Source organism: Mustela putorius, unplaced genomic scaffold (assembly GCF_011764305.1).
Source record: "Mustela putorius furo isolate JIRA1106 unplaced genomic scaffold, ASM1176430v1.1 tig00000224_pilon_pilon_pilon, whole genome shotgun sequence".
In the NCBI taxonomy this organism is placed as follows: Eukaryota; Metazoa; Chordata; class Mammalia; order Carnivora; family Mustelidae; genus Mustela; species Mustela putorius.
This window is the reverse complement of record NW_025421321.1, coordinates 18,830,737-18,854,181: the sequence shown is the minus strand read 5'-3', so window position 1 is coordinate 18,854,181 and position 23,445 is coordinate 18,830,737. Positions and strand designations below refer to the sequence as shown.

The window sequence follows — 23,445 nt, the reverse complement described above, 5'->3', positions numbered from 1 at the left end:
TGGGAATTTTTCCTTTGCAAATGGCATCCAGTTGATCAGACATCTCTTTTAACTCATTTAAAAAAAAAAAAAAAGCTCTTTAAAAAATGTATATACATGTTCATTCTACAGCTAAATGCTCCTTGGAAATTAAAATTTTATTTGCAGTTATCCTGAGGTCACTAAGGGCTTGTTTAAATGACAGCTTCATTAGGAATTTTCACTAGTCAGTGGTCAAAAAGATTAACTGATTGCAGATACAGCTTCTAGAAGTAGCCACTTCCCTTTAAAAAGACCTAGGCCACCTTGACCACTATGCTCTGGAGCTTAAAATTATTCAGCCTCAATGCTATCACTAACATACACTGCATGGGAGCTCCACTTCTATTCTATGGACTGATTTTTTTAACATTTTTCCTGGCTGTCTTGACATTTCACATACGTTCAGATATAAAAGAGCATGTCTCAAAAGATAATCCCAGTGTCCCTATGCCACATTTACTACGATTTATAAATCTTATTATTCTCCCATGTGTCCTTCAGGCTACAAAACCAGATGCCCTTCTAAGACACCTTGCCATTCTCCATTCTCTCTTCGTCTTTTTTTCCTTTTCTCTTTTTTTTCCCCCCATCGCAGCAGGGTGGTGTGATGGAAGGACCCTGGGTATCGGGGCTTCTCAGAGTTGGACATGAATCCTTGGCAGTGATGTTCCTGTAACACTGGCTATCCCTGGACAATACTTACCTTTTTGTTTTAGACATTTTTCCTCATCTGTAAGGGGCAGCAGGAATATCATTTGGCTTTCAGAACCATGAGAGTGAAGAGAGTTGTTAAAGAATCTAACAGCATCTGGGGTACATTAGAAATATCATACTCTGTATCCTTCTTTTCTCTTTCATTTAGGCTAACCCCAACTATATTCCAGTATTCCTTTTCCTCATCATTCCTGCTCCTCTTGATATTCTGTCAGCCACCTTCCCTGTTACTCTTTTGTAACCTATGGCTTTTTGCCTCATCAACAGGAAACACTTTTGGCTATTGCCAACGATAGCATCGAGGGGTAGTTTGTGGGGACAGGAGACTTTAGCCCATTCTCAATAATCCTCATCAACCTTGCTACAAGCCTTCCCAAATAAGGCTACAATCTTGAGTTTGCTATGCTAACACTGGTTTAAAACAAATCCCCTAATTTCCAGCATCCCCAAAACTATGTGAAATTAGCACATAATCTAGCTAAAAAGAATGTGCTCCCCGTGAAATCCCCTTCCCCTCTTCCCACTACCTTGCTATTCCTAAATCCCTGGAGTTTAGAAATTCTACAGCTCACCTACTCTCACCAAAATATCAGTGTCCTTGCTGCTACAGCTGGCCCCATCGTTCTCCTGCAGTCCCTATCTTTCCACCTGTCTTTGTTCATTGTGGTTGAAGTGGCCTCTCCTTCCTCTGACTCAGTGTTGTAGGCCTGTAGTCCATTCATATCCTTCTGTACTAAAGACAGGTCCCTGCTGGGTTTTGTCAATAGCATGCTGCTGCCCTCAGGAGCCATACCAAGACACAAATGTAAGTAGCAGCAGGTCTAAAGACAAATCATGAAGGAGAAAAACTGCTAGACATATGCTCAGTAGGGCAAAAAAAAAAAAAAAAAGAAAGGGCAAAGGACCAGAGAAGTGAGAGAGGGAACATGTTTGACCTCTTATTGACACAAATTTATTCAGAAGTCATGGCAGAATTTTTAGAAGCTTTGAATTAGTGTTTCTGGTGTTGTATTATTAGTAGCAGCTGAAATGTTTCTTTTTAAGATTATATTTATTAATTTGAGAGAGAGAGAGAGAGCATGAGCACAGTGTAAAGGCAGAAGGAAAAGGAGAAGCAGACTCCCCGCAGAGCAGGGGGCCACCTGCAGGGCTGGATCCCAGGATTCTGGGATCCTGACCTGATCCAAAGGCAGATGCTTAACTAACTGAACCACCCAAGTGCCCTCGAAGAAAAAGTTTTGTTTTGTTTTTGTTTTTTTAAATATTTTATTTATTTATTTGACAGAGATCACAAGCAGGCAGAGAGGCAGGCAGAGAGAGGGAGGGGGAAGCAGGCTCCCCGCTGAGCAGAGAACCCCATGCAGGGCTGGATCCCAGGACCCTGAGATCATGACCTGAGCCGAAGACAGAGGCTTAATCCATGAGCCCCGCAGGTGCCCCTGAAGTAGTTTTGATAAGGGGAAAGGAGCAAGGGAAATTAAGGTAGCAATAGTTGGAAAGTTTCCATCTGGCTTAATAAAGGCTATTATTTCGTAGGAATCATCTAGGAAGCTTATTTAAAACACAGATTGCTGGGCTCTGTCCCTCAAGAATTTGATTCAGGGTTTCAAGTAAAGCCAGGAACCTGCATTTTAACGAACACCCTGGTGATTCTGATGGAAATGGTCCAAGGACTCCACTTTGAAAAGCACTGACTGAGAGCCAGTGAAGTAGAGGAAAGGACCCTGCACTATGAATATGAAGACCTAGCACTGCCACTACAGCCTAGTGCTGGGAGACCTTAGGCTAATCACCCACCTCCTTTAATCTTGGATTCCTCACCAGTAAAATGAGGGGTTCAGTGAGAGGGTCTTTAAGAAGCTTTTAATGCAAAGAAATAACCTATTTTCTTTAATTGTTCTTTATAACTACCACATCCCTTCAAAGATTATCAAAAAAAAAAAAAAAAACCAACAACAGGTAATTCTATTAATGGGCATGAGATGAGGACAAACAAATGTACCTGTATTTAGTAATAAAACAGGGGAGGTTCCTGTGCAACCTTCTATGCAGAGCAGCAATCCTTCACAAGTTCCAAAATGGTTTCTAAGAATTTCTAGCACCATTTTGGAATCCCAGATCATAGATTTCTTTTTAATTCCTTTTTTAATTTGTGTTATTTCCCTTCAGTATTTGTATCCTTCAAATATATCCTTTCATCTACTCACCGAATTAGGTTCACACTTCCTTTTTTGGAACATGAGAAGCTAAGTTTTTTTTTGTTTTGTTTTGTTTTTTAAGATTTTATTTATTTATTTGACAGAGAGAGATCACAAGTAGGCAGAGAGGCAGGCAGAGAGAGAGAGGAGGAAGCAGGCTCCCTGCTGAGAAGAGAGCCCGATATGGGACTCGATCCCAGCACCCTGAGATCATGACCTGAGCCGAAGGCAGCGGCTTAACCAACTGAGCCACCCAGGTGCCCCGAGAAGCTAAGTTTTAAGAGCAGAGAAAAATACTCTTTGAATGGATGAGGAACCCTAAGGTAAAATACATATTAGTAATGGCTCTGACAGGAAAATTATGGCCATTTCTCCAGCTCCCAAGATTATATAAGCAGACTGAGCAAAGAGAAAATTTGTTGAGCCTACATGCATGTACTGTACACACTCGTTGTCCCTGTACTCTTTCACTTCCTTTCAGAGCCAGGATCACCCTGGTTTACTCATTCCACAAGCATTGACTGAATGGATACTCTGAGCCAAAACTGTGTTAGGCACCAAGAGTTCAGAAATAAGTAATAAGTAAATAAGTAAGACCTAGTAATAAGTAATAAGAAATAAGTCAGTAATAAGTAATAAGAAATAAGTCAGTAATAAGTAATAAGAAATGAGTAAGTAATAAGTAATAAGTCAGTAATAAGTAATAAGAAATAAGTAAGACCTAGTAACCCCTGCCTTCAAAGCTATTAAAGAATAGCTTCACAGATTATTAAATCATCACACAACAGCAGTGCAGTTTGATGATTACAATAGTCCTTAAGTGCAGCTATGGCAGGGAGAAGGGGTGGTAAACTCCCTGGAGGTGTAGAATCAAGAAAGGCTTCATAGAGGAGGTTACCTTTAAGGATGAGGATGAACTCACCAGAAAGATGAGGAGAAGAAGGGAAAAAGAAACAGCACAAAGACAGAGGAATGAAAGAGTAGATTCTGAGAACCCCAAGTCATTTCATGTAACTGAAAGGAAAGATGCACAAGGGATCTACAAGAGATAATTGTAAGAATCCCTAACAGTCACTGAGCACTTAATATGTATCAGGCATTATTCTAAACATTCTATAAGTGTTAATGGAGTTAATCTTTAGCACAGCCCTAATGAGGGGAAGTAGGATTGGTAGATCTGTTTGGCAAATGAAGAGCTTGAGGCACTGAGATGGTAACTCTCCCACCCAGATTTACACAGTTTGTAAAGACTGGAACCCAGTCAGTCTGGCTCCTGAGCCCATGCTCTCAATTGTGCAGCGCTACTGCTTCTGGAGAAGGAGGCAGAACCCAGATCATTTAGGACTTGGTGGCCATCACAAGGACTCTGGATTTTATCCCATAGCCAATGAGAACCTAGTAAAAGTTTGAAAAGATTTGTATATAAAAGACCATTCCAGAAGGAAGGTACAGATGGGCGGGGAAGGGGCTAGAATTGGGGAAGGATATTGGGGGGAAACTAATGTAACTGTCCTGTAAGAGAGGATGAAAACCTGAACTCAATTAGTAGCAGTAGGTTTGGGAGGAAGGGTAAGGCAGAAGTGGGGCTGTTCCTTCACTAGAGATGGAGTTCCTCTTCAATCTACTTTCTGAATTTGACTCATATCCCTAAAGAGTATCTATTGTCCCTATTTCCCCAAGAGAGACATTTCTCCCTATTGTCCATGTCTATATTTATTTTCTGCTAGGTTCCTGGTAGTCCATTCCTTCTTTCCACTTCTCAGCAGGGCTTTTTGTTTAGTTTGAAACCACTGTGCAAGCTAGTCTACCTGCGGCTGACCACCTTTAGCAGGGAGAGCCTTCCAATCCCATTTGTGTTCTACCACAGACACTCACTCGGCTTGATATCAGTTTGGTTGGCAAGTAAATGGAATAAATACCTAAGAAAATGCCAAGAAAGGATTCTTTTAGACATAGCAAGCATTTACCGTGTCTCTAAAATTGTGTCTCTAATACTGTGTCTCTAAATCATCCTCTGTAAACAGCTTCTTTAACTCTTTGCATCTATGACATATAAATGTATAAATTGCTTTTCATTCCCTTAAGGAAGTCCTATATCAATTCAGAGTTGTCAGATACAAATAAACCTAAGAATGAGGCTGTTGTGGCTTTGTTTCCTTTTGTTTCATAGGATTTAAAAAGCGCTAAGGAGGATCCTTCCATTTCTTTAATATACATTATCATAGAATATCTCTTGAGTTTACACTGAGACAAAATATTCTTCTTACAGTTATTCTGCCATCTTTGCTGAGAGTGAACTGAGTGACTGGGATTATGACTATGGTTTCTGCTCACCCAAGACACTCCGATGTGCTCCTGAACCAGATGCTTTTAATCCCTGTGAAGATATTATGGGCTATGACTTCCTTAGGGTCCTGATTTGGCTGATTAATATCTTGGCCATCATGGGAAATGTGACTGTTCTCTTTGTTCTCCTGACTAGTCGCTATAAAATGACAGTGCCCCGTTTTCTCATGTGCAATCTATCTTTTGCAGATTTTTGCATGGGGTTCTATCTGCTGCTCATTGCCTCAGTTGATTTCCAAACCAAAGGCCAGTATTATAACCATGCCATAGACTGGCAGACCGGGAGTGGGTGTAGTGCAGCTGGCTTTTTCACTGTATTTTCAAGTGAGCTTTCTGTCTACACCCTCACAGTTATCACACTAGAAAGATGGCACACCATCACCTATGCTCTTCAGCTGGACCAAAAGCTACGTTTAAGACATGCCATACCGATCATGCTTGGAGGATGGCTCTTTTCTACTCTAATTGCCACATTGCCCCTTGTGGGTGTCAGCAATTACATGAAGGTCAGCATTTGCCTCCCCATGGATGTGGAAACCACTCTCTCCCAAGTCTACATATTAACCATTCTGATACTCAATGTGGTGGCCTTCACCATCATCTGTGCTTGCTACATTAAAATTTATTTTGCAGTTCAAAATCCAGAGCTGATGGCTAACAACAAAGATACGAAGATTGCCAAGAAAATGGCAGTCCTCATCTTCACTGATTTCACTTGCATGGCACCAATCTCTTTTTTTGCCATCTCAGCTGCCTTCAAAGTGCCCCTTATCACAGTAACCAACTCTAAAGTTTTACTGGTTCTTTTTTATCCTGTCAATTCTTGTGCCAATCCATTTCTGTATGCGATTTTCACAAAGGCATTCCAAAGGGATTTCTTTCTGTTGCTGAGCAAATTTGGCTGCTGTAAACGTCAGGTTGAACTATATAGAAGGAAGGATTTTGTGGCTTATACCTCCAACTACAAAAATGGCTTCACTGGATCAAATAAGCCTTCTCAGTCCACCCTGAAGTTGTCTCCATTGCAGTGTCAATATGCAACTGTCCCAGACAAGACTTGCTAATAAAGAGTGTTAACTGTTTTATCAGTAACCACATTATCGTGTAGTGCTTAAAAATATAAAAAATGATCTGTACTAGTAATTTTAACAAAGAGTTGGTTTCAGGAAATTATTTATTCTTAGGCACACTGGGAAAAAAAGAGATAATCTACCTAATTCAAAGTGTTGTCCATGATTGCCAGTGTAAAAATTATTTGTCATTGGAACATGATGACATAAAATACAGATGTTGAGAGAGTTCAGAAATATTTCTAGCAATTTTGACAAAGTAACTTAATGTCTTTGGAATCTAAAATTTTTTAAATGAGGTGGTATTTTACATATCTTTTGGTATTTTTTTCATCGCATCTTTGTAGTGATTTTTATTGCATTTTATAAAAATATTAGTCTATAACAGATTTGAAATTTAAAATAACTGGTCCTTTTCCTCAGATAGCTTGAAAACACCCTCCAGGAATGCACTGTCCAATCTGGTAGCCACTAGCCATATGCAGCTAAGTAAAATTAAAATTAAAATTAAAATGTAGTTCTCCCATAAAACTTCTAGAAGAAAATACAGGCTGTAATTTATTTGACATCAGCCTTAGCAACATTTTTCTTTCTAGATAGTCTCCTTAGGCAAGGAAGGCAAAAGCAAAAGTAAACTATTGGGACTGTACCAAAATAAAAAGATTTTGTACAGCTAAGGAAACTATCAACAAAACAAAAAGGCAACCAACCTGGTAAACAGGAGAAGATATATGCAAATGACATATCTGATAAGGCATTAATATCCAAATATACATAAAGAACTCATACAACTCAACACCAAAAAATCAAATAATCTGATTTTTAAATGGGCAAAGATGGGGCTGTTCCTTCTCTAGAGATGGAGTCCTTCTTCAATCCACTCTCAGAATAGACATTTTTTCAAAGAAGAACTACTAATGGCCAACAGACACGTGAAAAGATATTCAACATCACTCATCATCAGGAAAATGCAAATGAAAACCACAGAGATACCACCTTATGCCTGAGAGAATGGCAGAACTCAAAAAGACAAAAAATAACAAGTCTTGATAAGGACGTATAGAAAAGGGAACACTTATGCAGTGTTGGTGGGAATGGAAATTAGCGCAGTCACTATAGAAAACAGTATGGAGTTTCCTCAAAAAAATCAAAGTAGAAATATTATACAACCCAATAATTCCACTTCTATTTATCCAGTATGACCCATATGTTTACTGCAGCATTACTTACAAGAGCCAAGATATGGGAAGCAACCCAAGGGTCCATAGACAGAGGAATGGATAAAGAAGATTTGGAAAATACACACACACACACACACACACACACACACACACAGAAACACTACTCATCCATAAAAGAAAAGTGAAATCTTGCCATTCATGAATGGATGGACCTAGAGGGTATAAGTGAAATAAGTCAGACAAAGGAAGAAATACTATATGATTTCACTTACATGTAGAACCTAAACACAAAAACAAACAAAAGAAACTTCCTCATAAATATAAAGTACAAATTGGTTGTTGCCAGAGGGAAGAAGAGTGGGAGGACAAACAAAACAGGTAAAGAGGATTAAAAGGTACAAATTTCCAGTTATAAAATAAATATGTCACAGGGATGAAAAGTACAACATAGAGAATATAGTCAATAATATTGTAATAACTTTGTATGGTGACAGATGGTAACTACACTCATTGTGGTAAGCATTTTGCAATATACATAATTGTCAATCACTGTTTTATGCTTGAAACTAATAATAGTATTATAGGGTCAACTATACTTCAATTATAAATTTAAAATTATTTAAAAATATTAAAATACTCTGTGTGATACTACAGTGGTGGATACATATACTTATCCAAATCCAAAGAATGCACACCAAGAGTGAGCTCTTACATAAACTACAGACTCAGAGCGGTCAATGTAGGTTCATCAGTCATAGTGTATGTGCCACCCTAGTAGGGGATATTGATAATGGGGGAGACTGTGTCTGGTGTGAAAGGGGGAGCAGGCATATGGGAAATCTCTGTACCTTCCACTTAATCTTGCTATGAACCTCAAACTACTTTGACAAAGTCTATTAAAATTAAAAATTTTGAAAGCAAAAAAAATTAGTAATTAAGAAATAAAGCAAGTTGCAGACATCAGTATTAATCAGCCTTAAACACTTCTAGCATGCTTTTCACTAACCAAGGCTCCATATCTTACATTTGATGTATGACTTACATGGATAAGTAAAATAAACAAATACTAAGCACACCATTTTAGTAAGTTTTGAGAAATGCATACATCCATGGGACCCCAAACCTCTATGAAGACACAAAACACTATCACTCTCAGAAAATTCCCCATTGCCCCTTCCTAGTTAACCCCTCACTCCCACTTGCCGAAGGTAACAATGGTTCTGAATTTTTTCCGCCATGGATTAGTTTTGCCTGTTCTAGAGCTTCATATAAATAGAATTATACAGTATATACTCTTGTGTAAGGCTTCTCTGATTCAACACAATGTTTTTTCTATTCATCTAGGCTGTTGCTTGTCTCATTGTTGTAGTTTATTCCATTTCATTGCTAACACTCTTTTCCATTCTCCTCCTGATGGATGTCTGGGCTATTTCCAGTTTTTAGCTCTTCTTTGACATTTTATTAAATAAATATATAGTCACAACTAGACTATGTATTTAATCTGCCTTCAACCTTTATGCCACTGTGCAAAGTGATTCAAAATAGCCTATAAAAGACTGTAAGCTTTATAAAGTATCTCTTCTTTGTATGTTTTTCACATTTCTGACTTTTCTACTGTAGAACTAGTTATTTCTCTTTACTCAGATACAATCCTCTCTGGTAAGCTGTTCTGTTCTAGAAGTTGTCTCAGTGATGTGAGAGAATACTAATTAGTCATGTTGCTATACACATACACAATAAGCTCTTTGAATGATTCATAAATTCCCAGAACCAAAACAACTAAGGAAGCAAAAAAGCAGAAAGCCAACAAAAAAAGTAAAGTATATCTTTACAGAAAAACTCTATTTAAATTATGTCTTAAATATTGTTTGAGTCAAAGTACTTGTATACATCCTCTCAAAGTAAATATTGCGGCCTTTTCCACAAATACTGATTTTTGTAAGTTTCAGCAGTTATAGTTTACTATCTCCCTCATCCTCCTACCGTTTCTCATTCACAAAGACCTACCAGGTATTGAGTGTCTTTGAATGTCTTCTATATAAAGCCTTTATTTTGCATTCCTGCTGCCACACCCACCCTTCAGGCCATTTCCCCTTATCACAGAAGTCTTATCATATCCCCCTCATTTTTATTCATATCCAATCTTTGCCATAGCTACACTTTCATACACACTACTGACTGATCTTCCTAAAATCCTATTATATCCTATTATACATCTGCTAAAACCCTAAGCAGCTCATCTGTACCTATAAATTTAAGCTTTAGCTCCTAAATTCAAAGAGCCCCAGAATCCACCTTTAAATCTGCTCGCTTGGTCTCCAGCTGCTGTTCTCCAAACTCTTCCACTTGCTCTTCCCTAGCCATGCCCCACGCATCTGGATTCTGGTGCCTGTGCCACTGTTACTGTCCAGAATACCTTCCTCCTTACCTGTCTTCCTCCTGCACCCCGCAAGACCCCAGCCACGGGTTTAACTTTGTTACTAAACTCTCCTAATCCACCTTCTCTCTAAGCCACTGAATTTAAGACACCTCCTTTACCTGAAATAAAGTGAAGCATAAGTAATAAATATGTGGCCCACAACAATTTCTCTGGACTTCTGCACTTGCCATCCCTATCATTCATCTGTCTTTTACGCTACGTGCTGGGTATTGTCCATACACATATATTTCACCTATTTTATAAATTTCTTTAGTGATAAACTCATTTCTTTTACTTGTTTCTCCCACTGTATCTATCCTTGAGTCTTATACATGGTAAGTGATTAATAATTTTTCAGCTAATTCACTTTATTAACAAAAATATAAGACAAATCATTATGAAGAAGTATTTTCCTCATGAGAGGGTCTGGTGTATTCTTAATCTGTGTAATCCTTCATACATAAATGACAAAAACATCAAATACTCAGGAAATTTTGTTTCTATCTTGTGGGTTTGTTTTGTTTTTGTTTTACCATGTTCAATATTATCACTGGCAGTTTGCAAAATGACAAAGAAGGTTATCAGTTAAGAATCACTCATCTAAATTTACAAAATATTTTTAAATGTACTTTGTCCTCCATTCCTAACATTTGCTTTAAAGGGCCTGGTTTTAGTTTCCTCAAAAATATATTAAGTCCACCTGTAAATTAAGAATCTTTATGTCACAAAGATTTCAATAAGTGTGTTCCTAATTGGAAATAATCTTTCCTTTAAAATGTGCAATATTTTTTATTAATATTGAATTCCTTCCTAAGCATTATTACCATAGCCTTCCTAATTATAATTTAGCTTTCTAGTTATAAATCACAAAGTTCCCATGTGGCATATTACAGTATATTTACATGAAAACGGCATAATATTAACCTAATAACAGGAGTCAAAAGAAAATCCCCATTAAATTCCCCTGCTTACCACCCCAATTAACAGTTGTATTCATTCTAAAGATTTTCATTTTCTTATATAACTAATATTACTGAAACTGAGTGCCTCAGCCAGACTTGAAACCTCATTGCCCTGTGGAGTCTGAGTCGTACGGGTGATTAGTAACACATATTATAACACATTGAATAAAATAGGCAAAGAAGGTATTCCAGGCAAGATCAGTTGGTCAATCCCTAAGAGACTGTGCAAATTCAACAAGATCTTTCCCTTTTAGGGAGAGGTAGAAAGTATGTAAGAAAGCACTGTAGGATGCGAGCATGAGAAAAAGTTTGAAGTAGGAATAAGGATACATGAGACTTTCACAAATTTCATTTAACACAGCAAATTGTAACCTCTATAATAGAGATACTTTCTCTACCTATAAAAGGGCACAGGATGACATTTGCCAAGGTACTGTATTTACAACCTACCTAATAGGATTTTGTTATAACATACAGTAAGAAATGCTCAGCTTGGACATGAAGAAGGGCTTCTGAAAGTAAAAGTAATACCATATCAAAGCCAAGTCTCAAACACCACTTATAGGGTTCATAAAATAATTTTTTCTTTTAAAATACACTAGTAAGATTTGTCTTGTGCTCTTTAGCACGAGATTAAAAATACTTTGACTATGAGTCATGACCCATCAGTAGGTAGTGAAATTAATTTAGTGGGTCAAGACCATCAATTTTCAATGCAACAGAACAGAATCAAATAGGAAATATAGGAGGCCATCCTGTGCTAGAGTTAAGCATGATTTTTTAAAACTTTTATATAACTTGTGTTACGTGGGTCTATGCACATGTAAACATATACTGGTTGTTAATTTCTTAGTGTAAATTGTGACCAAAAAATTTTCAAAACTGCTGGTTTTGACAACTTTTCAGGAAGTAGAATTTTTTTCCGGCATTATTTGAAACTAATAAAAGGGCACCAGGTCCAAAATAATTTGGAGAATCTCTTAATTCTCTCTGCAGTCATCACCAAAACTATCATTTACAGAAGCATGCCAAGATTATTGTTGGCTTTGTTTTCTTTTGTGGTAAGCTTAGTTTTTAAAATGATTTTTTGCAATTTTAAAAGATCAGGGGCGGGCGCCTGGGTGGCTCAGTGGGTTAAGCCGCTGCCTTCGGCTCAGGTCATGATCTCAGGGTCCTGGGATCGAGTCCCGCATCGGGCTCTCTGCTCGGCAGGGAGCCTGCTTCCCTCTCTCTCTCTCTCTCTCTCTCTCTCTCTCTGCCTGCCTCTCCATCTACTTGTGATTTCTCTCTGTCAAATAAATAAATAAAATCTTTAAAAAAAAAAAAAAAGATCAGGGGCATGAAGACTTGCAGAGACACAAATGGGACAAGTGTGACTTTTTCTCTGATGATAAAAAATAAGGAGGACCACATAAATAAAGAGGACCAACATAGTAGTATTTGTGATATGCCATTTAAAAAATCACTGAAGCAAAGTGAGATTTTAAAATCCACAATGGAAAAGAGTAAATGAATTTTAGAAACAACTGTTACTGCATCTCCCAAACATTTGAATCAATACATTAAACCCCAGCTCCCAAGTGAATGCACATTCTCAATAAATTCAGCCCTTATTTTGCTTAGGACAAATGCAGAATGATTGGACAACACTGGGAGGGAGAAAGCAAGAACAACCCTAGAATCTTCAGTCCTGGATGGGGTACATTTTAGGAAAGAACAAAACAAGTAAGTGCCATCTTCTTGCCTTCCATGTAGAAAAGATGGACATTTCACATGAAGGACAACATTCATTAAAGACAACATTCATTAAAGGGAAGTTTTGGAAGTTCTTAAAAAACAGACAAGGATCTGGGACAGCAGGGGTCATAAGGAAAAGAATAATTACTCTGAGGATAAAGCAGGCATAGCTGGAGAATCTGGTTTGGAGAGCAGTACATTCACTAGTACTAACTGAATCCTCTTTCAGCTGCATATTTTAGGCCAAAGACAGTACCCCACAAATGTTATCCAAGGCCCAGGAAAGATTAATCCAGACTTTAAAAAGATTTACCAGTAGCTGAGTCCCTTGGGTAGGACAGGACAAGTACTGGAATAAATTAAATTCTCCAAATGGGGTTGTCTCTGAAAAAGAAATGAGGAATTGGGGAACCTGGCTGGCTCAGTTGGTAGAGCATGCAACTCTTGATCTCAGGGTCATGAGTTCAAGCCCCACATTGGGTATGGAGCCTACTTAATTTTTTTTTTAATTGTATAAAAAGAAACTATTAAATTTAAAAAAAAAAAAAAGAAATGAGGAATTTGCCCTGTGACCAGTCAAACCGAGCTATCTAATCCTTGGGGAGTTTTCTGAGACCACTGGATTTTCTATGAGAGTTACATCCTAGAAAACACCATTCAGGGCTGAAAGTAGGATCTTAGAGACCATGTATACTCTACCTGTTAAGACAACCAGAATGATGGGGAAAATGTTCCCTTCATTAATTTGAATCTACTAAGGGAAAGAGTATTACAGAACAGCTCATTGGGATATTCATTAGGTGTTTTTTTTTTTTTTAAGATTTTATTTATTTATCTGACAGAGAGAGACACAGCAAGAGAGGGAACACAAGCAGCGGAAGTGGGAGAGGGAGAAGCAGGCTTCCTGCCGAGCCAGGAGCCCAATGTGGGGCTCCATCCCAGGACCCTGGGATTAGGACCTGAGCTGAAGGCAATCGCTTAACGACTGAGCCACTCAGGTGCCCCTATTCCATGTTTTTAGTGCTGTAAGAAAATGAGAGCTATTAGTGTTTTGCATTTTTTTTTCACTCCCTGATTTTAAGAAAGTTATCTAGATCTTCCTGTGTCAAATGAGATTGCCTGGCCAAAACAGAAGGTTCCTGAAAAGAATATCTCTTCTTAACTTTTGCTTCAGAAAACCCAAATTCAGTGAGGGAATTCCCTGTGGGGGCAAAGGAAAAGAGATGGTGTCTTTCAGGGAAAAGGAGTCTGCAAAGGGATTTTCCACTGTTAAGAAAAACAGGAAAAAACTACAGATGGAGGAAAAACCCACCATGACTAAGAAGAAGGAAGTCTGTTTCAAGAAACAGAATGGAAACATAACCACTTCCTCACAATTCTCAGGAAAATAGCAGAATATGAAGAAGAATGGCCCAGTCAGGTGCTAAGCCTAAAGAGGCTGATCCTTAGCTCCAGGGATCCTGGGCTCAGCACAGATTTCCATATTCAAGTATAGTACAGTTTCAACAGACATCTGCTTCCAAGGGACCACTTGGGCTTGCACAGTCAGCATATCATTAGTTATCAGTGTAGACTGAAGACCTAGAGAAGCTTTCTTGAATATCCTTCTAATCACAAAACTTTCTAGGGTCTGTTGCAACATGGTTTGGGGAGAGATGGGAGGACACCAGACCCAATCTAATAACTGATACCAACTTTATCATGAAAGGGAATTGGAGTCTGATTTAAATTTTACTTCAAGATGAAAGAAATGTGACATTTCTTCATGCTCCATTACATCTGATTCATTTATGCTTCGTAATGCTATACATAATGAGGGTTTTTTTTTTTTAAAGAAACCCCATTAAAACAACAAATGAAAGAAATATAAAATTGTGTATTTGTATCTGCATCTGAATTATAGTTTTATTAAACTCCACACAGGGAACTAAAAAATTTGAGCAGCTCTATACTGGGCTATATAAAAAATAAAAATAGGTTTCACAATATGTGATATAGTCCCACTGATGTTTATGGTGTATCGAGCTCTTAAGTTTTACCACTCTGCATCACCAATGGCTTTGGCAAATACATAATCTCTCCCTCCAAAACACATAACACCATCTTTCAAATAGAATTTCCATTTGTTCTTGCTTCGATGAATCTGGAGGGAGAAAAATAGTCTAAATTAATTAATTTTATAAGTTAAAGGATCATTTATAATTCTTTGCACATCACACGGGATTATTCTGACCCTAAATGAGAGTTCTTTAAAAATAAGACCTCCTCACATACTATACCTACACTTTCTTCCAATATACCTCTTTATTAGCACAGAGTGTTCAGGCTGAACCCTCAAAAGTCTCACTTTGACTCCTTTTCCTTCTACTTCACAATACTTTAAAAAATCTCAATAAAAATAAAATTAAATTAAATTAAAATTAAAATAAGACCTCCTCAACATAGTTTATTCATTCATCCAGCAAATATTTGAGTTCTTGTATGTCAGGTATTATTTTAAGCACTGTAGATATATCATTTTAGAATATATATATGTCATATATTTTTTTTTTTTTAACTTTTTAAAACCCGGAAAAATTCCTGACTTTGAATAGTTTATATTTTAGTGAAGGATGGAGGGAATAGAAATCTAATAAATATAACCTAATTATAAGGACTACTAAAAGGTCCTAAGTGCTATGAAAACTAGAGCCGGAAAAGCAAGATCACAAATACAGAGGTGGGTTATAATTTTAAATAAGAAAGTCAGTGTGAGCCTGACTTATGAGATAACATTTGAGCAAAGACTTAAAGAAGGTAAAGGATAAAGCTAGGAAGATATTAACCACAGAGAACATTCCAGGCAAAGGGAACAGAAGCACCAAAGTCCTGAGGAGGGGGGATACCTGTTCAAAAACAGCAAAGGGTTCAGTATGTCTACAACAGAATAAACAGAGAGGATGTAGTTAATATTATCAGGCATGGAAAAAAGTGGAATTTCATTTTGAATGAGAAATTTACAGTAAAGTACTGAGCAAGGTCAGAAGATATAGTTTATAATCTACAAGATTCTACTGGCAGTTCCTTGGACTTAATAAGTCAGTCTAAATACAGACAAAATAAAAACTAGAAAATCCTACTACCCCAAGAGGTAAGAAATCATAAAATCATTATTACCTCTGGGTAAACCACAAGTGACTATTTAAAAACCTTAGATATGTATGATCTGAAATCAAGGGTAAAAATTAAACCCAGATGTTTATTGCAACAGTTTGTTTATATTTATTTGTATTTATTACTTATTATTATATTTGTTATTTTATTTATATATTTTATGTTTTATATTTATTATTTTATTTATTATTATTATTCCCTATATATAACCTTTATATTAATTTTAGAAATTCTCTAAGACATTCTATAACATGATTATATCCTTTAATTCTGCAGTCAGCATGGTGACCAATGACTTCATTTAACCTTTTTTCATGGCACATCTCAATATTTTCAGTTTTTCCCCAATTGTTAACTTATAAATTTCAAAGGTAAATTCCATACGGTAATCAAAGCCAGATTAAATATACTAAAAAAAGCCAACAAGACAACAACAAAAGTAAAACAAAAACAACGCTACTCAAAGTTTAATAAGCATGCAAATCACCCCAGGGTCTTGTTAAAATGCACATTCAGATTCCGTACTCTGGGGTAAGATCCAAAAGTCTACATTTGTAATGCTCTCCCAGGCAAACTGATGATACTGGCCTTCAAAACACACTGACTAGTAAAACTCTTAAAATACTACTGAAAACTTCAAAACTTACTTGAGATTCGCTATATTAAGTGCGATCTGAAATGAGCTAACTGATGCCCAGAACTGGGAAATTATTCCCTCATAAAAATCTACTGCTGGCAGTGGTCTCTTGCATCCCACTTTGACCTTATAGATACATTTTCTTTGCTAGCTATTTCTAAGTTCATCAGTCCCTTTTAAGAACAATTCAGTGGCTCCCCACTGTCTTGGTTTAAAATGTTTAGTACTGTTTTTAAAATATTCATCAATTAGAGAGAACTCAGACAACTAGATTTGTCAACACTATACACCTAATATCACTCCTTCTACCCCCTGTAAGAAGCAAAGACAATGTATGAAAACACACTTTGAAAAATACAAAGCACTATGTAATTAATTATAAGCTATTTCCCACAACGCAATACAACAAAGGATACTATATCCATAATGGTCTAGAATATCCTCTGTGACTCTATGGGATGCATACATAATTTAGTGCCTTATAGTGTCTTCTTCATAGAAGGCAATATACTGTTTATATGAAACTAAAATAAGTTTCAAACCAAGAATGGTCTCTTCTCTATTACCTTCTTATGCTTATGTGTTTACCAGAATCTAAATTGCCATTTTCTATCTATATAAAATGTTATAGGAGAGAAAACGATCTTATTTTTAGAGAAACGGATTTCTTTTTATAGCAATTCAAAACACCATCCTCTGTTTCTCTCAAGTATATTAGAATTGTTACTGGGAAAAAAAGACAATGATGTAAATATACATTAGTCATCGGGAAAATGCAAACCAAAATCACAATGGGATACCCATACCAACTGGAATGGCTAGATTCAAAAAATCAGATAACAAGTGTTAGTGAAAACTTGGAGCAATCTAAACCCTCATACACTGCTGGTAGAAATGGAAAATGGTAAAGCCACTTTGGTGAACAGTCTGGTACTTCCTCAAACTATTGCTGTATAACCCTGGAATTTCACTCCTTTATATATACCAAGAGAAATGAGAATATATGTTCACACAAAAACCTGTAAATAAATGTTTAAAGCATCATTCTTTTCAATAACTTGCAATGACCCAAATGTCCATCAACAGATGATTGGATAAATAAAATGTGGTATTCAATGGACTAGTATTCAGCCATAAAAAAGAATGAAGAACTGTTATATGCTATGACATGGATGCATCTTGAAATACTGTAAAGTAAAAGCAGGCAGGCACACATACACACACACACACACACACACACACACACACATTTATTATATGATCCCTTACATATGGAACTCCAGAACAGAGAAATCTAAAGAGACAAAAAGTAAATTCGTGGTTTCTTAGGCCTGGGGTGAGGATGGGAGGAAATGGGGAGATATGGGAGTGAAAACTAAAGGGAAATGTGTTTCTTTTTGAGGTGATTAAATGTTCTTAAAATGGACTATGTTAATGGCTGCATTTGTATATTCATACTTATGAATATACAAAACCGCTGAATTGTATACTTTAAACGTGAGTTGTATTGTATTTGAATTACACCTCAAAGCTGCTAAAAATAAAGAAGTAAATATACAGGAATTAAAGACAAAAGCTGACTATTCTACCACATCATCACAGATATAGTATTTAAAAAGAAGAAAAAGCAGTATTCTCTGTTAGTTGTCAAAACTGAATTGCTTTTAACTTAATCTCTAGATTTGAAAACTGACACACCTTCAACTATTTTTTTGTTTAAGTGGGCTCAGCCCAATGCAGGGCTTGAACTCATGACCCTGAGATCTTAAACTCTTGACCTGAGCTGAGATCAAGAGTTGGACACCTAAGTGCCCCTCGACTCTCTTTGTTGATCATTCTCTAATGTCCAAATAATCAAGTCCCGTTGATTCTTCCATCACTGATTCTTTCATGTTCTACATTGCCACCCCTAGTCCAGGCTCTGGTTACTTCATGAATGCACTATCCCTGTTCTAACCATTTACCTCTGCCTAATCAGCAACTACAGCCAGTTTTAAGCCCAGTTATAATTTTCTCAGTAACATTTTCAGAACGCCAACGTCCATCAAATCAAGTTTGAATTTCTCGTACCAGACTTCTGGATTTTCCAATCTGCTGCCAACTCTGTCCCAAACCCCACCTCATTTCCTGATAAATCCAAAAGAACATGTAAGGCAGAGCTGTCTCTTCACTGCCCCCTTGTATATTCTACATGCATTCATTTCACTGTTCTACTTGTACTAAGCTGTTCTACTCAGAATGTCTACTCTCCACACTTATCTATATCTTACAAATCATTTAAGACCTATTTCAAAGCTCCACATCACCCATGAAGGATTTGTGGAGAACTCCAACTACAAATGATTTCTTATATTTCCTAGCTACTTTTTGGACTTACTGCCTACACCACTCATCTTACTATTTGATTTATATGCCATGTATTTTAGCATTTGATTTATATGCCACGTACTTTAGCATTTGATTTGCCTGTCACAGATTTTAGCTTCTGATTTACCTACCTTCTTATTGTATGCCATTCTTTCATTACATATAGAAACATCTTGTTTCAATAAGATTGTCACCTCCTTAAGTAAGAATTATCACTTTTTTTGTATCCCTGAGACCACACAGCACAATGTTAAGACACAAAATATATATAATTAACTAGCTTTTTCAGGATTCACTATGGATTTTAATTTACCATCATATTGTCCATCATTTTACATACCTTCCTACCATAAATGCAATTAATAAACCCACAGTTCAAAAGGTGAATACAGCACCTTGTCATACTGGCAGACGATTACATTATCCGTGTCAAACAGGTCTGGCACATCCTGCTCACTAACGTCATCTCCAGAATTTAAGGGGTCCTAAAGATGAAAGATGGTCACAGTAAGGAATTTCATGATGCTGTGAATTTTTTAAAGACAGAGATACATATAGAAATAAAGGCACTTGGTGGGGTGCCTGGGTGGCTCAGTCAGTTAAGCATCTGCCTTCGGCTCAGGTCATGATCTCAGGGTCCTGGGATCAGGCCCCGCATCAGGCTCCCTGCTCACAAGGAACCCACTTCTCCCTCTCCTCCCTGCTTGTGCTCTCCCCTGTCTCCATACTCTCTCTCTCTCAAAGAAATAAATAAAATCTTGGGAAGGAATGAAGGAAGGGAGAGAGGGAGGGGGAGAGAGAGAGAGAGAGAGAAAGAAAGAAAGAAAGAAAGAAAGAAAGAAAGAAAGAAAGAAAGAGGGAAGGAAAGAAGGAACAAATGGAAGGAGGAAGGGAGGAAGGGAGGGAGGAAGTTACTTGGAAAGAGAATAGTATCGTACTTAAAAAGTCAAATAGCCTGAGTTTGAATCCCAGCTTGGATACTTGGTAACTATAAGAGTGACCTTCGTCAACGTACTAAAACTCTTGATATCTCAGTTTTCTCATCTGTTAAATGAGGGCAGTAATAAGACCCATAAGGCTGTGGCAATGTTAAATAACATAAAGCAGGTAAGACTTAGTGGGATATCTGGCATATCCCTAAGGCCACCATAAATGATAGTTAGTACTACTTACCACATTCTACAAAAACTTACTGCATTTATTAGAATCAGAGCAGCAACTATATGCTTCTAACCTGGCTGCCTTCTGTACCTCCACTCCTGTCCTCTAAACCTTCCACTGTCTCCAGTTAAGACCAACAAATATAGTAGCCAATTCCCAAATACTTAATATTAGTCTGAATTACAGTTTAAGATAAAAAGTTTAAATAGTAGGGTACCAATAATTCTCATTTTAAAAGACTAAAGACAGGGTTAATCTTAATTGTGATTCCTCTTGATTAAAATATATTAAAGAATAAAGTGTATTTAAATTATACTAAATTACAAATGCTGTAAATTTAATTTAAAAAAAAGTTTCAGCTCAAAAGTGATTCTCACCTCTTCTACAATGTCTGTTTGAGGATCTTCATTATCACTACTGTTGGCAGTTGAAGCTTCATTTGATATACTGTCAACTTCTTCTTCAAGTACCTTCAGGTCTCCTGCATCAATAATCCTTAGAAATTCATTTTCATCTACTTCTCTTGTAATTCCTATTTCGTCATTGGAAGATGTATCACCGGTTCCATCTATTTGAATTATTTCATTAATATCATCATCAGTGACCTGAATGCTTAAATCCATCTGAGAATTAGAATCCTAGAAAGAGAAAAAAATGCAGTAAAGCTTTTCAAGTCAAAAAGGTGTATAAAACATTTTATCACACAAAATATAAAATTAGTTAAACATTTCACAATAATCTTAAAATATATTTATTTTCTATATTTATTTTCTTTCCTATGTAAGTTCCCTAATTTTTTACTTTAGAACAATTTCAGTATTTCTATGCAACATGGAGGTAAGGTTTAAATCATAAATAAAGTAAATCCACTCACATTCATACACAGACAACAAATGAGTTTACTAGTTCCAGGTAGTAACTGCTGACTTTTATATATACCACCTTAAATTTATACAGTACTTGTTAGATTTTAACTCTTTCATTTTATTTTAAACAATAATTCAATGAAGTAGAAAGTAAAGTGAAATCATGCTCAATAGATAAATAAAAAACAAAGGATTATACTAGCTGAAATAAGCCAAGCACAAAAGAACAAAACGAAATCAAAACTGACAGAAATGAAAAGATAAACAGACAAATCTATAATTATAGTTGGAGATTCAACTTTCCTCTTGCAGTGAACAATAGAAAAATAAACTGAAATTTTGTAAGGATATAAAAGACATGAAAAACACAATCGAACAATTTATCCTAATTGACATTTATAGAATACTCCATCCCAAAATAGCAAAAAGGCACACTTTTTTAAAGAGCACACATAATGTTCACCAAAATGGATCGTATTCTGCTAAAATAAATCCTGACAAATTTAACACACACAATGTTCTCTAAGTGCAAAGGAATTAAACCTGAAATCAGTAACAGAAAGATCTGGAAAATCTTCTAATATTTAAAAATTATCACATTTCTAAATACCCATGGATCAAAGAGTTAAGTCACGAGGGAAAGCAGAACATAATTTTAATTGAATATAAACAAAAACATAACACTTCAAAACTTATGAAATGTAGCTAAAGCAGTGCCTAGAGGGAAATTACAGCATTACATGATTATATTAAAAAAGAATCAAGTTTCAAATCAATGGCCTAAAATTCTACCATAAGAAAGTAAAAAGACTGAATTAAGCTCCTGGCAAGAAAGAAAACATAAAAAGAGAAATAAATAAAATTGAGAATAGAAAAATATTGAGAAAGTTAGACCAAAAGTTCATTCTTTAAAAAGATCAATAAAGTTGATAAGCTTTTAGCCAGACTGACAAGGAAAGAGAAAGAGAAAGAAAAAACAAATAAACACTATCAGGGATTAAAGAAGTGGTTTTGCCATAGATTCTGAAGATACTAAAAGGATAAGGAAATTGTCTTCTGCCATTTGAGCTGCTATAACAACATGCCATAGGCTAGGTAGCTTATAAACAATGGAAATTAATATCTCACAGTTTTAGAGGCTGGGAAGTTCAAGATCAAGTTACAAATAGATTCAGTATCTGGTGAGAACCCACTTTCTAGTTCACAGGCAGTGTCTTCTCACTGTGTCTTCACATGGCAGAGAGGCTAGAGAGTTCTGTATAGGGTCTCTTTCGTAGGGCAATTTGTCCCATTTGTAAGGGCTCCACTCTGACCTAATCATGCCAAAAGACCCAACCTCCTAACACCACCATCTTTGGGGGTTAGGATTTCAGCAATAAATTGAGGGGAAGAGGAACACACCAAAATTCAGACTGAAATAAATTAGTTTAAAAAATTAATTTTGGGGGCCCCTGGGTGGCTCAGGGGGTTAAAGCCTCTGCCTTTGGCTCAGGTCATGATCCCAGGGTCCTGGGATCAAGCCCCACATCAGGCTCTCTGCTCAGCAGGGAGACTGCTTCCTCTTCTCTCTGCCTGACTCTCTGCCTACTTGTGATCTCTGTCTGTCAAATAAATAAATAAATATAAATAAATAAATAAATAATAAATTTAAAAATAAAAAATAATTTTGTAGTAGCGATAAATGATTAGAAATTGAAATTTTAAACAGCACTAATTAACTTAAAATTTTACTTCACATTTTAGAGAAGTTTCCAGAAGTTGCCCCATTGAATTTAAGTTTTGTGGGTTTTTAAAGTTTTTATTTAAATTCTACTCAGCATTTAGTGTACTATTTGTTTCAGGAGTAGAAATTAGTGATTCATCACTTACTCATAATACCCAGTGCTCAACATAACAAAAAAATTGCCCAGTTTTTAAGAGTCTGCACATCTACTAAGTGGGAAGAAGTCTAATGAGCTCTTCACCTCCTTGGAGAGATGAGGGCTGCCTCCTCTGTGGAGAGGGAAGCACTCTGAGAAGCTATGCTCATGTGATTGTGGTGCATTGCTTTCAGTTCTAATTGAAACTAGGAAATGCAGGGAAGTGTGATAAAGAAAACAGGATCAGGTGAGTGTGGAAATTAGTGGACTTTTTTCCCCACAAAATCTATAAAGACAGACTAGCTTGAGTTAGAGGTGTGATTTCCAGGTTATATATGAGAAGAGGTGTCTTAGAGCTAACAGCACGAAACCAACAAGGGAATATCCTTCACTTCCCTGTGACTCCAGGCACAAGTTGCAAGAACGCTCCTTAAGAAGAAGCACAAGACTGTTCCAAAAGTAAATATGTAGAGGAGAGGTTGGGGTGGTGATCGATTTATTTATTTATTTATTTTTATTTGACGGAGATCACAAATAGGCAGAGAGGCAGGCAGAGAGAGAGAGAGAAAGAGAGAGAGAGAGAGGAAGGGAAGAAGGCTCCCTGCTGAACAGAGAACCCAATGTGGGGCTCGATCCCAGGACTCTGGGATCATGACCTGAGCCGAAGCCCAACGCTTTAACCTGCTGAGCCACCCAGGCACCCTGGGGTGGTGATCTATTTAAATCAAACCTAGTTCATACAGTTTTGAGAGTT

General features: G+C 36.7%; 2 protein-coding genes across 2 annotated transcripts in view; one reads left to right on the top strand and one right to left on the bottom strand.

The window, feature by feature from the left end:
* Positions 1-6,350, top strand: part of LHCGR (luteinizing hormone/choriogonadotropin receptor) — a 52,872-nt gene extending 46,522 nt beyond the window's left edge. The window contains 1 exon segment of the mRNA NM_001310182.1: positions 5,203-6,350. Within this exon segment, the coding sequence (NP_001297111.1) occupies positions 5,203-6,343 (1,141 nt within the window). The 3' untranslated portion in view covers positions 6,344-6,350.
* Positions 6,351-14,520: 8,170 nt separating this feature from the next.
* Positions 14,521-23,445, bottom strand: part of GTF2A1L (general transcription factor IIA subunit 1 like) — a 46,803-nt gene continuing 37,878 nt past the window's right edge. Inside the window, exons 7-9 of the mRNA XM_004752851.3 lie at positions 20,344-20,604; positions 19,201-19,290; positions 14,521-14,791 (exon numbers count right to left, since the gene is read on the bottom strand). Of these exons, the coding sequence (XP_004752908.1) occupies positions 14,684-14,791; positions 19,201-19,290; positions 20,344-20,604 (459 nt within the window). The 3' untranslated portion in view covers positions 14,521-14,683. The remainder of the gene's footprint in view (positions 14,792-19,200; positions 19,291-20,343; positions 20,605-23,445) is intronic.